Below are 12,172 nucleotides of genomic sequence, written 5' to 3' on the forward strand. Positions count from 1 at the left end.
CTGCAAAGGGTCCTTGTGTTTGTCCCTCCCACCAAACCACCGTCATCTTTGTTGTGCGGAATTGTCTGTGAGGATGGAAGGGATGGGTGTAAGGCCTGGAGGGATAAAGTACAGCCCTCTCATCTCACACATGTTGATGTCCAACACGTTGGATCCGAGCCAGGAGCCTGAACTAGCCTGCCCAGACAGGAACCCCCCTCGCTCTAGACAATGCCCCCACCCGTCAGGGTAACCGGCTGAGGGGGCCACAAAGACTGGCTGAGGGGGAGAACAATGTCTGAAGCCAACAGCGCAGGTCCCTTTTTTTCATTCAGCGAGGTCCCTTTGATGAGATGCAATCATGATGAGATGATGAGAGGTCCCACTTGAGAGGCCCATTGAGTTGATGAGAGAAGGAACAGAATTGGGATGTGTAACCTTGCTACCGGAACTGAAAGAATACCATCCAGACATTGAGCCTAGAACCAGGACCATCCTGGCTGGGGAGATGTGGGTCTTGCCCTGGGTCTCTATGCACTTGGCCCTGTAAGAGACGGATCAAAGACGAGATTTGACGGAGACAAGCATCAATCTTATAAACAGGGAAGCGCTGGAGACTTTTATGTCTCAGAGAGGCAAGACAGACTTGGACCAATTGAATCAGTCCCCAATCAGAGAAATTCCAGGGAGAGGGTGTGAGGTGGGTTGTCCATAAGTAGTAGCCTGGTGGCAGGTCAGGAGCCAGTCCGTCGAGCACTGAAACACTTGGAATCCAACACTCAGGGCTACTGGTGAGGCCTGCACTGCACTGCCCTGGGGTGTTGATGGGGCCAAGGGTAGCTACAAAGGGCAGAGTACACAAAATTGGTAATGACTGGTTCCTGATACCTTCGCAGATGGAGACTGGACGCCCGATATCGTAATAGGGTGATAATAGGTTACCTGAGGTCTATGGAGCACATCCAAACAACGAGAATGTTCAGTCTTCTTGGATCCATTCGTGACCTGGAGAATTTGGAATTTATTTGGGGTTCTCAGTCTGTTTGAGATCCAAATATTGGTCTTGGGTCCCTGTCTTTGGCTCTTTTTGCTCTACTGGAACTATTTCCTATTTCCCTTTGGTCTGTGGGGACCGTTGAGGACTCCTTTGCGGAGGGTGATGAAGCTCCCCTTGACTGCTATGGTGACTGGGTTTATCCTCCGGGAGGGGTGGACGGTGATTGGGGGATGATGGATGATGTGCTTGGCAAAATTCACACCCAGCACCCATCTGAGTGATATACTGAACCCCCAGGCTTGCTGTGCTTTCTTGGCTGACTGACCCGACTGGCAAGGGAGCCGGGCAATCCCTGCATCCTCATGTGTTTGGGAGGCTGAAGAGCCACGTAGGGTCACCTGTCTCCTCCAGACGGACTGGGCCTCTGCCGCTGCTGGGAAACTTGCAGGATTTCAATTTCCGCCTGCCCCTGATCGGGAATCCTTCTGCTGTTGGGAGAGAACTTGCTAGATTCGAACCATATTTTCCCATTCGGGGTATCGGTAAGGGGTAAGTGAGTGTGCCTTGGCCCCTCACAACAGCAGATAACGTGTCTTTGCTCACAGCGGGTAAGGGTGAACCTTGGTCCAAACAATGAGGAGGAAGGACAAAGGGAAGGGCCGGCGGCGAAGACGCCTGTGCCTGGCCTGCACTGACACGCCACCGCCAGGCTCACGTTTACCTCACGGGCGTCGCTGCCGTGCCTGCGCCTCTTCGGCCGCATCGAGAGCAAACCTCATGGCTACCGCCAACTGGTGAGCAAAGGGATGCCAACTGAGAGCCCCGAGCCGGGCTAGCTGCTCAGGTAGGTTAACCGAGAGGGAGTCTGATCTGACCTGCTCCAGATCCCCTGAAGCCTAGTAAACCCTGCCAATCCATACTCCCTTCTTAAGGCCGCTTTGTCAGGCATGCCCTGCATTTTATCCATTAGCCTAGACCTGCTGATTAGGAGCCTCTGCCACCTTCTCTGTCTGTGCGAACCTAGTGTCGGGCAGATGCCACCACCATGGCATCTACAGCCACTGCTCCTGTAAGGAACCCTTCGAACCACAGCTGGGACGACAAGCCGACGAAGGGACTGGTTCCACAGTATCTCGAAGAAGGGACAGGAGGAAACCAAATCCAGAAGCTCGCCGAGCGCGGAGACACCCAGAGGTATGGAGGGCTGAGCCAGCTCGGCCTTGAGACTGCACTGATTGCGAGGCAGAGGGGGTTTGACATCCAGCCTGTTCGTTGTTTGAGGATCCATAGATGTCTGCAAAGTGATGATCATCCGAGGAGTCACGATGCTTCCTCCTGCCGATCATATCCGCAGTCCGGGTCCGGCGTGATAGACTCGGGGTGTCCCCGGGAGACTCAACGATCTCTCCCTGGGGGTTTCTCTGGAGAGGCTGGCCTTCCTCAGAAGAGGGAACCTCTACTTGGGGTCCACCCAAGGCCTGGGCCTGGCTGGCCCGAGAGGGGGGGAACTACCAAGGTGGGGCCCCATCCCTGCCCAGGGACTGGAGCTACCAAGGAGATGGTCTCAAGGAGGAGGGAAGCCAAGGCACCTGGCCCCCCTTGCCGGCGAGACTCTGAATCCTGGCTCGGCCCCAGTCTGGCCATGGTGATAGACTTGAAGTCCTCGGGAGGTCAGAAAATTACCATGATAGTCGAGCGGAGAGAGCACGGGTCCCGAACCATCACCAGCCGACAGCCGGACAGAGTCACTCATTAAACCACCCACCGGCGCCCGGGTTGAGTATAATGGAGCAGAGCAAGGGATGGAGGGCCCAAGCTCCGACTGCTCCAAGCAGGCCGAGGAGCCGGAGGAGGAAGGAACCGGGATGGTCAAAATACCTGGGCAAGCCAACTGCGCCAGGAGCCGAAATCATTTTTGGAAGACTGGGGACTGAGCAAGCTGGAGCACCCTGGCTATATCCACTGGACTACTTTCCCCGGCTCAGAAGGAAAACGAAATGAGCCGAAACCTCCCTCGGCCTCATGGGTTACTAGACCCCGGCCCGGAGGGCATCGAGGAGAATCGCGCCCAGTGGTGGAACACATTACCACCATTCCATCGTTGCACTCCCGCCGACTCCCAAGAGTGGCAGCGGGCGACTTTGTCGGCCCGAGCAGCGACCGACGGCGGGCCGGGAGGATGTCTGGCCAGCGGCCACACGGGTTCAGCTCGGTCACTTCGCAGTCGGAGGCATCGAGGCAGACCAGCCCGAAGCAGCTCCGGTTCAACGAGCCAAGGAGAGGAGAGCCTAGGTCTCTGGCAGGTCGGATCAACTGCGGGATCGGCTCTGACTCCTTTTCGGACTTTTCAGGAGTCGTCTTAATTAATTTAATCTCATGTTTCAGTAATAAAAACACTGGGCATTTGAAAAGCAGAAAACCCTTGCCACAAATCCAACTGCAGAATGTTAATATTACAAAGAAAATTTAAATTTGAAAGTCATAATCTCAATGAATTTTGCACTCAAAATATTTTCTCACCAAACAACATGATTTCAGGTACACTGCTAAATAGCTCTGCACCAGGCTACAGCTACACAATGTTTGCAAATACAGTAGACTCCTTCTTATCTGGCCTCTCTAACCAGCTTCCTCTTTAAAAGGCCATCAAATATCTGCCATAGCCCTAGCAAAAAAAGAGAAGAACAGTAGTTCTGCCTCCTCTAAGATAATGACAGACATTTTTCATATTTTTAGAAAAATGCATACCAACATAAATCCTGTTATTCTATCTGATTTATAACCTATAAATGCTATTTTTTATGCTTTTTCTGATTAACCAGCCATTTGTTTATTCAGCCCAAGGTCCGGTCGCAGCAAAATTGGATAACAGGGAGTCTACTGTAAGGAAAAGAAACACACACTGCATTTACCAAAAGAAAAAAAAGTGGTGCTTGACTCAGTCAACCACACCTTACTTCTCAAGCAACTCATCTGCATGGACTTTTCTCAGCACCCTAGACTAATTTAAAATGACTGCCTCTCAAACATGCCTTTTCAGGTAAAATACAGAGACCTTCTCCTCACAAATACGTTAATTAGTGGCATACTTTCTGTTTATCAAAACTCTCCCACTTGAGCAACTTTATAAACATAAATGTTACTTTATACAGATGATCTGCTTCTTCTTATCACCACTGTCAATATAGCCAATATTTAAATTGTACTTCAAAATGACTATCAGCATTTGAAACTACCTTTCCAAGCACAAATTCAACTACAAACAAAACTATATCTTCTGGGACATGGCAACGACTTGCATTAACTATGTAATCTAACTGAACCACTTCTCTCATCTAAATACCCACATGTAATTCATTACCCCAACCTTCCACTCATTTTACACACAAATAATTACTGCCAAAATTCTACAGCACCTCAAATTTTGCAGGGAATTGCAAACTTTCTGACCTTTAGCAGCATAACCTAGAGTCAAAAATGCACATTAAAATGGATTACTGCAGCATAATGCATCCAAAGTTATCCAAGTGCAACGAACTCTGGGCAAAACTGCAATCCAAACTGTAGCTTGCTACAGATCCCTCACCATGCCCCAGGATTCCCACTCTTCTTTTCTTGATATACTGGAAAATATTAGGGTTCAACCAAACACCCTAATAATGGCCGAGTTCAACTACTCTACCATTAACTGGGAAAACTACTCATGTACCGTCAACTCTTTCTGGATTTCATAAATTCCAATGCCCTGGATCAACTTATCCACACCCCCACCAGGGGCAACGACATCCTAGACCTAGTTATTACTAACATGAGTGACCAGTGTTCCATACCTGAAATCAACTCCTCATTGGTCAGATCCAACCATAAGCCAATCACCATAGATATCCGCATCGCACCCCCACCCACCATTAAGGAAACCACGGTAAAAAAATGTCACCAAAGCCAACTTCATGCTTCTTAAGACAGAAGTGGTGAACTTCATGACACCCATGCAGATGGACAATACAGTTACGAGTACTAAATCCTACACAAATGCACTGTATAAGCACTTACATGAGTGCATGGATCGTGCTAGCCCAAACATTATCAAGATGCTATTCTTCAAAAAAAGGAAGCCAATCTGGTGGTCCCCTGCCATAACTCTACAACAGAAGGAAGATGCTGTTGCAAAATAGAGTAAAATCCCATGAATGGAAAAGCTCCCTGGTCAGCCTCAGTAAGAAGCTGAGATCCCTTATAAGATCCTCCAAAGCTAGCTACAAAAACAAAACTGCCACTGATTCTAAGGGCAAACACAAAACATTCTACATCTATGTCAAGAATCTCAGTGGCAACACCCAGATCTGCTCTGAGTTGCATCACAATGGCACGAAAATTACCGAACCAAGTGATACTGCCAACATCATGACAGATAGGTTCAGTGCTAACTTTACCCCCCTCTCACCCCCTAAAGGGCCCATATCTATACAGGAAGAATGCAGAGTCCCTGTAATCACATCTATGCAGGTAAAAGCTGCACTCTCTAAAACCAAAAACACAGCATCCATGCGATTGGACAGGCTGCATTTTACACGAACTTCAGAACGAACTGGCTCCCAACCTAAGCACCATGTTCAATCATAGTCTCATATCAGGCTTTGTGCCCACTGAATGGCGCACAGCAACAGTTATCCCACTCCACAAAGGAGGAGCCACCACTGATCCTGCGAACTATCACCCTATTAGCCTGACGAGCCTGGTCTACAAGGCCATGGAACGTATCATCATGGAACTCATAAACAAAGACATTGGTAACCTCCAAACTCTTTACCCCACCCAGTTCGGGTTTGTGAAAGGCAGATAATGCCTTTTGAACCTGATCGACTTCTTTGAAGCAGTCACCAAAGCCGTAGACAAGGGTAAGGTGGTTCACACAGCCTATCTTGACTTCGCCAAGGCTTTCGACACATCCCCCATTCTGGAATTATAGCTAAACTCACTAAACTAGGTATAAATCCCTACATCACAAGATGGGTTGCCAACTGGCTCACTGACAGAACCCACACTGTAAAAGTTGCAGACTCCAAATCTGACTTCAAACCGGTGACAAGTGGTGTACCACAGGGTTCAGTCCTGGGACTTCTCCTATTTGGAATCTACTTCTCTGAAGTACAGGCTAACACAGAAGGCCTCTGGCTAATGAAGTTTGCAGATGACTGCAAACTAAGAGCCATAGTCGAGTCCCCAAATGATGTGGACATCCTACAGAAGGGCCTCACTGAGACAGATGCCTGGTGTCAGAGGCATGGCCTCAAGCTCAATGCCAAAAAGTGCATTGTCATCCCCTTTGGTAAAAACTCTGCACCCATGAACTACCACATAAACGGCAGTCTACTTAACAGCAAATGCGTGATAAGAGACCTTGGGACCCAGGTGGACAGCAGTCTCTCCTTTGATAATCACATCACCACAGTAGTCAGGAAATCCTTCTATGTGGCACACCTCATTACAAAAGGGTTCTCTTACAGGAAAAAAAGAGGTCATTGTTCCCCTCTACTCGGCACTCAGAATGTACCTCACAAGACATTTGCAGCAGCTGGAAAGGCCATAGAAGTACCTCACAAAGAGGATTACTGGCCTCAAACAGATGCCCTACACTGACCATCTCAAAAAACTCCAGCTTTACTCTGTAGCATATCGCCTACTCCGAGGAGATCTCTGCCTAACATATAAAACTATGTTAAACCCAGAGCTGTTGGACATGCTACACCTAAAGAAATCCCAATCCCTCCAAGCTACACGCTCTAGGGTCTAAACCTTGTCACCACAATAAACAAGACATGCTGGAGGGATAGATTCCTGTCCCAGAGACTTCCTATACTCTGAAACAAGCTACCCATCTATGTCAAGCAAAGTTCCTCATTAGCACTCTTCCAGAAAAATCTTGATGAGTGGATGGGAAATAGGAAATACACCCCGGGGATCACATTTGTGGCTCTGCTTGACAGGGGCACCGAAAATTAACTTTCATGGGTGGCGTAAGCCAGGGAACCTTGTTGGCTAGGCTTACTTAAGGCCCTTGGGCCAATAGCCTAGTACCTACCTATGGACCTATTTAAAATAAACTCACAAAATAGCAACCTCATTTTTTTCTCTCCATGTGTTGTTTTCTAACTCTTTTTTTAAACAACTCTTCTTGAGAAATCTCATACTTAGCCAGCTTTTTCATTCCATCCTCTGATTTTTCCAGTTTTGTCAGTTCATCTGAGCAGTTAAAGTTTCTTCATTGTTTACAGCCTTTTTTTATTTGAGTTGATACATTCCTTCCTTCAATGTTTTATTCATTTAAATCACCTCTGAGTACAGTTGAATTATATTTTTCATTTAAATTGCTGGAAGCCAAGCACACTAAGAACCAAGCCTACAGAGGAATGGAGAAATGAGTTTCTGCCAATAGGGTGACTGCAATTAGGAGTACATAGAATAGACAAGAGGGGACTGAAATTTACTGGAGGAATCTGGCAAAGGAACCAAGTACTGAGAACAACTAGAGAAGACAAGGTAATAGAATGGGAAGAGGCCAAGAAGGCATTTGGATTGCAGGCTAGTGATCACCTTCTCTATAAATGATTGCTATCAGAATACAGACAAAGAGAAAGTGATAAGGGAATCAGATTCCTGCAATGATTGAAATTTTATTGAATCTAGAACAGATGCTTTTGTTAAAAAAGGGATGATTAGTATGGGCATATGAAAAATTGCACAATAACTATAGGAATCAATCGGAGGAGGTTAGAAAAGACTGGGAATAGAGATTAAATATGCAATTCACAAAGAAGCAATGTTAGGACATAAGCAAGTCTCGCAAATATGCAACAAAATCGAGAAGATTTAGGATTTCTCCCTGGACATATTTGCATCAATACTTTTATAGCTTAAGAAGACTTCAAATAATTTTTCCTCGGGTAAATGGCAAATGTTGGAGGTATGATGGGGAAGAAAGAAGTAACTGGGAACATATGTTTTGGAGTGTAATGAGTTGGTAGACTTTAAAAATTCCCTGTGGAGTACTCCGTTAGGAATACTGGGTGAGTAAATCAGTGTAACTAAGGAAATTATTCTTCTTCTAAGCTGGGATACAGGATCTAAACTGCCTAGACAAAGTAAGGTCTTGTTATATTTAATTCTGGTAGCTGCCAAAACAGCAATTACTAGAAAATGGAAATCAAAATCTAAATCAACTTTAAGTAGTGAATATTTTAACAGAGATAAAAGAACAGGGAAGTAGGATTTTTAGAAAAAGACAGAAGTAAATTGCACAGAAAAATGGAAATTGTGGGAACAATATATGCAGAAAATGTTTTGGAGATGGAATGATGTTTAAGAGAAGGCAGGAAATGAATAATTTATGTAATATGTTACTTGGATTATACACCACATACATTATTAGATATCCTAAAATGTTTGTAAATGTAAACCTGTTAATATGGTTTGAATACTTTTATATAAATTTAAGTTTGTCTATATATCCCACGTGCTAATTCAATACAGGTGTTTTAAAAAATACTGGAAGCTACTGCTTGAACCAAAGCTGAAGCCTGAACTGATTTTTGATGAACCACTGCAGAATCCTTCCCACACAAGTGATTTCTCTTCACTTTTTCTGGTTGATCTTCTTTCAGGTTTTTTGAATTTCTTCTTTGCTGGCATCCAGTCAGTTTACTTACTAGCCAGTAACTGAATTTTACCCCAAAAAATGTTTCTATGGCATTCCTTTTTCTCAGTTTCTGTTTTCACACTTGGACAGCTGAAGCTAAGCTGTTGATCAGTGTGCAGTCATCTTGGAAGTCCCCAAGAAATACCAACCTCATGCAAAAATAATGCTAAGCAAAAATCTGCCATTTCAGTTTTTCCAAATGTATTTTATTTATTTGTTAATTGAGTAGGTTCACCGGATGAAAGTACTAATTTTCAGGATTGAGCTGTCAGCGATGTTTGCAAAAGGACTTGTGCAGGTTCGAGTTGCACAACAGGCAAATGGGAACTAAGGGGATTGAACCCTGTACTGGAGGAGGCAGCCTGTTAACATCTCATAACCTTAACCCTCCATTTCTTTTGACTAATACCCTCACTACTAATGTACAGGCTACCTCCTATATTCCACTGCAAACTTTTGTTGCTAACCTTCATCCCTATTACAGCACAACTATTTAATATTGACAACAATTCCTACTGTGAAACTCTGACTTTCAGGCCATCTCACTTTAAACCCAGCCATTTTTAATACCTTTATTACCTTCACACATTGAACAATGACATATGTACACATGCAGTTAAAGAAAACAAAAATAAGAACAATCATTTTAAACATTTTTCATTAACGTCGTGTATTTACATGTTTTCTTTTTTTTGTTTGTTTTGTTTTTTTTAAACATTTACTGCAGCACAACGTAAATTGCTCAAGTTCTGCCTTCCCTTAAATTTCACTCATCATTCTGACCATGAATCTACAAATTCCATTTATTTCTATGTGACCTGCTTGCTCCCTTCCCTTTTCTAAACATCCTAACTCCACTTCTTTTATCCCATTTGCAATATTGAATACTTTATTTATGGTTTGTTTAAATTTCGATTCCCATTCTCTAATAACTGCTTTAATGGCAGCCAATAGCATTAAACTTGGCAAGGCCTTACTACATCTAGTCAATTCAGATAATATATCCTAGCTTAAAGAATCATTTAAGTTACAATCATAGCTCTCCCAAAACTTCTGACAAAGTACTTTGTAGGGAATTGTTAAAATCTGCCAACTGATTACATCCCAAAATCATGTTCCTAGTTACCTGTAACCTTTGTATTTCCCATCACACCCAACAATATCTACTTGAGGAAAAATTCTCGGAAGTCTTCTCTTGATAAAAAAATACCTATGTAAAGTCTATGCAAAAATCCTGAAACTTCTGACTTTATTGCATACTTGGGAGCCCTAGAGATATTTCCCACTATTCCATTCTAAACTGCCTTTCCAATCTTTTTTGCCAAGCTTTACTAGACCTCTTTTGATTGCTTCATATAGCTATCATGCAATATTTTATATGCCCTACTAATTATTCCTTTTTAACAACAGCGTCTACTTCAGACTCAACTAAATCCAGCCTTTATCCTAAATACTACAGATAAGCCCTTTCATGAGCTTGCACCTGCAGTATGAAACACCAGCAATTATTACATTTGTAATCTACCCAACCTTAACTCATTGAAAATGTCAGTAAAATCCCCCAGTTTTGATTTTCTTAACTGGAAATGTTTTAATAAGGCACCTTGGCACCAGGACTTCTACATAAATATTTTTTAAATTTCATAATGCTTATTAGTGCACTACATTGCTTTGTGTAACAGTTTATGCTTGAATCTATAGAATAAAACAAAAATGTGTGTGCTACAGGTCTATGGCCTTGGTCATTGTTAAAAAAGGACAGCTGGCCAAACCATTGACCTGGCTAAAAATGTGCAGCTTAACAGTCGTTTGAATTTGCTTGCCTATTTCCTCCTTAGATCAACTAAAAAGTCTGAGGTAAGCAACAGAAATCAGACAGTTTACAGCAACAGTAGCAAGGACTAAAAATGGGGAAAGAAAAATAAATCTTACCTTATGCCCTTCTTCGGTAATGTGTTCCTATCCTGAGTGCTGCAAAAGACAAACAAAAAGTAAATGTGAAATCACAGAACAACGGTTGTATGATTTCAATGTAGTGAACAAAGTGCTGTGCAAACTACATGAATTGCATTATCTCGTGAACACAAACACACGCGCACACGTGCACACTTCTGAGAATCTGGGGTTATAATATGTATTCTGCATTGTGTAAATTATAAATAGTCATCACATAATTTATCTACCACTTCTCCATAATGAGAACCAAACTTTTGTAGAATTATAGCTACAGCCTTAGCTCTGTACACACACACAAATACAAGAATACCATGTGTGTTAACACACTGGAATGTTAAGCACACAACTTGCAGTTTACTGTTTTAGTGCATACACTGGTGACTGACAAACCTGCATCCATTCAAATGCTGTACTTCTAAAATGACCCCATACTCAGGGTTGGGAAACATCCAACAGTAGCATACTCCAAAAACAAGTTATATGCTGGCATTATACAGGCTGCACTACAGTAGGGATGTAAGGACACCTACTAATTAGGAGCCTACTCCTGTGCCTTTACGTGTCTTACTAATGACTACCTTTTTAATGCTGTAAGGAAGTAGGATTCTAGTAAATTCCTTGCTATATAGTGCCGACAGACATTTCTGGAGAGAGAAAAATGTGTAGTGAAGAACAAAGAACAGCTTGCATTACTAGACAATGAACAGCCTTAGATCATCATTAAACAGATCTCTAAATGTATAAATTTAAGTAAGTTAATACTTGCTACTGTGGCATCATAAGTACAAAGGTTTGTCCATAGTATGACAAGCTATTTAAATCTCTGTCCTATTTCAGTCTCAGGCCTTTACTGCCCACCTCAAAAGTGACCACAGTTGTGATATGCAGTCAGCAATCTCAAGAAATATACGTCTTGTATGAGCATACACTGAAATGTTTCTGTGCTTGGAATGCTGGAATTGCAAAGTATAGCTTTGTGAGGGTACTCATGGTCACTTACAGAAGTATGCGCCTTAACTCCCACCCCACTGTTAACATATAATGTGATGGATGGTTGGGGCTTCAGTCTCAGAGCTGACACAAAATAATGTAAGATGTAGAAGTTTATAGCACCTAAATCTATACCACACTGACAAATATTACATATTAAAGGGGTGATTAACATTGAGGACTTATGGCAAAAGTACATTACTGTTTCGTGTTACAAACAATGCCTGCTACAACCAAATAACCTTTACACTTCCAGCTACAGAACATACACTTCAGAATTTCACCTATCTCACTCTACGTCCGTATTATTCTAATGTAACCTTAGCAATACTAACAGAGACTTAGCCAAATTATTTTTTCATAGGTTCATAGGTGTTTACTAAGCTAATGACCACAAGGGCCTTTTAAAGCCTAGCCATGCATCCCAAATCTCTGACAAGTTCTGGTACCCTTACATACACTCTCACAATGTTTTCCAGCAGTGGCCACAGATGAGATTACTAATCTGATACCAAGATCTCAAATTACTGAATACTTCCAGTGAGCCTGCCAAC

General features: G+C 43.4%; 1 protein-coding gene across 3 annotated transcripts in view; it reads right to left on the bottom strand.

Annotated features, from left to right (window-relative positions):
* The window catches only part of NAV1 (neuron navigator 1), a 2,383,470-nt gene that overhangs the window by 666,008 nt on the left and 1,705,290 nt on the right, over positions 1-12,172 (bottom strand). For all 3 annotated transcript variants that reach the window (XM_044076515.1, XM_044076516.1, XM_044076517.1), the window contains one exon: positions 10,605-10,643. In XM_044076515.1, coding sequence (XP_043932450.1) covers positions 10,605-10,643 — 39 coding nt within the window. The remainder of the gene's footprint in view (positions 1-10,604; positions 10,644-12,172) is intronic.

This window comes from Protopterus annectens, chromosome 7.part0, assembly GCF_019279795.1.
Source record: "Protopterus annectens isolate FY-2018-M chromosome 7.part0, PAN1.0, whole genome shotgun sequence".
NCBI lineage: Eukaryota > Metazoa > Chordata > Ceratodontiformes > Protopteridae > Protopterus > Protopterus annectens.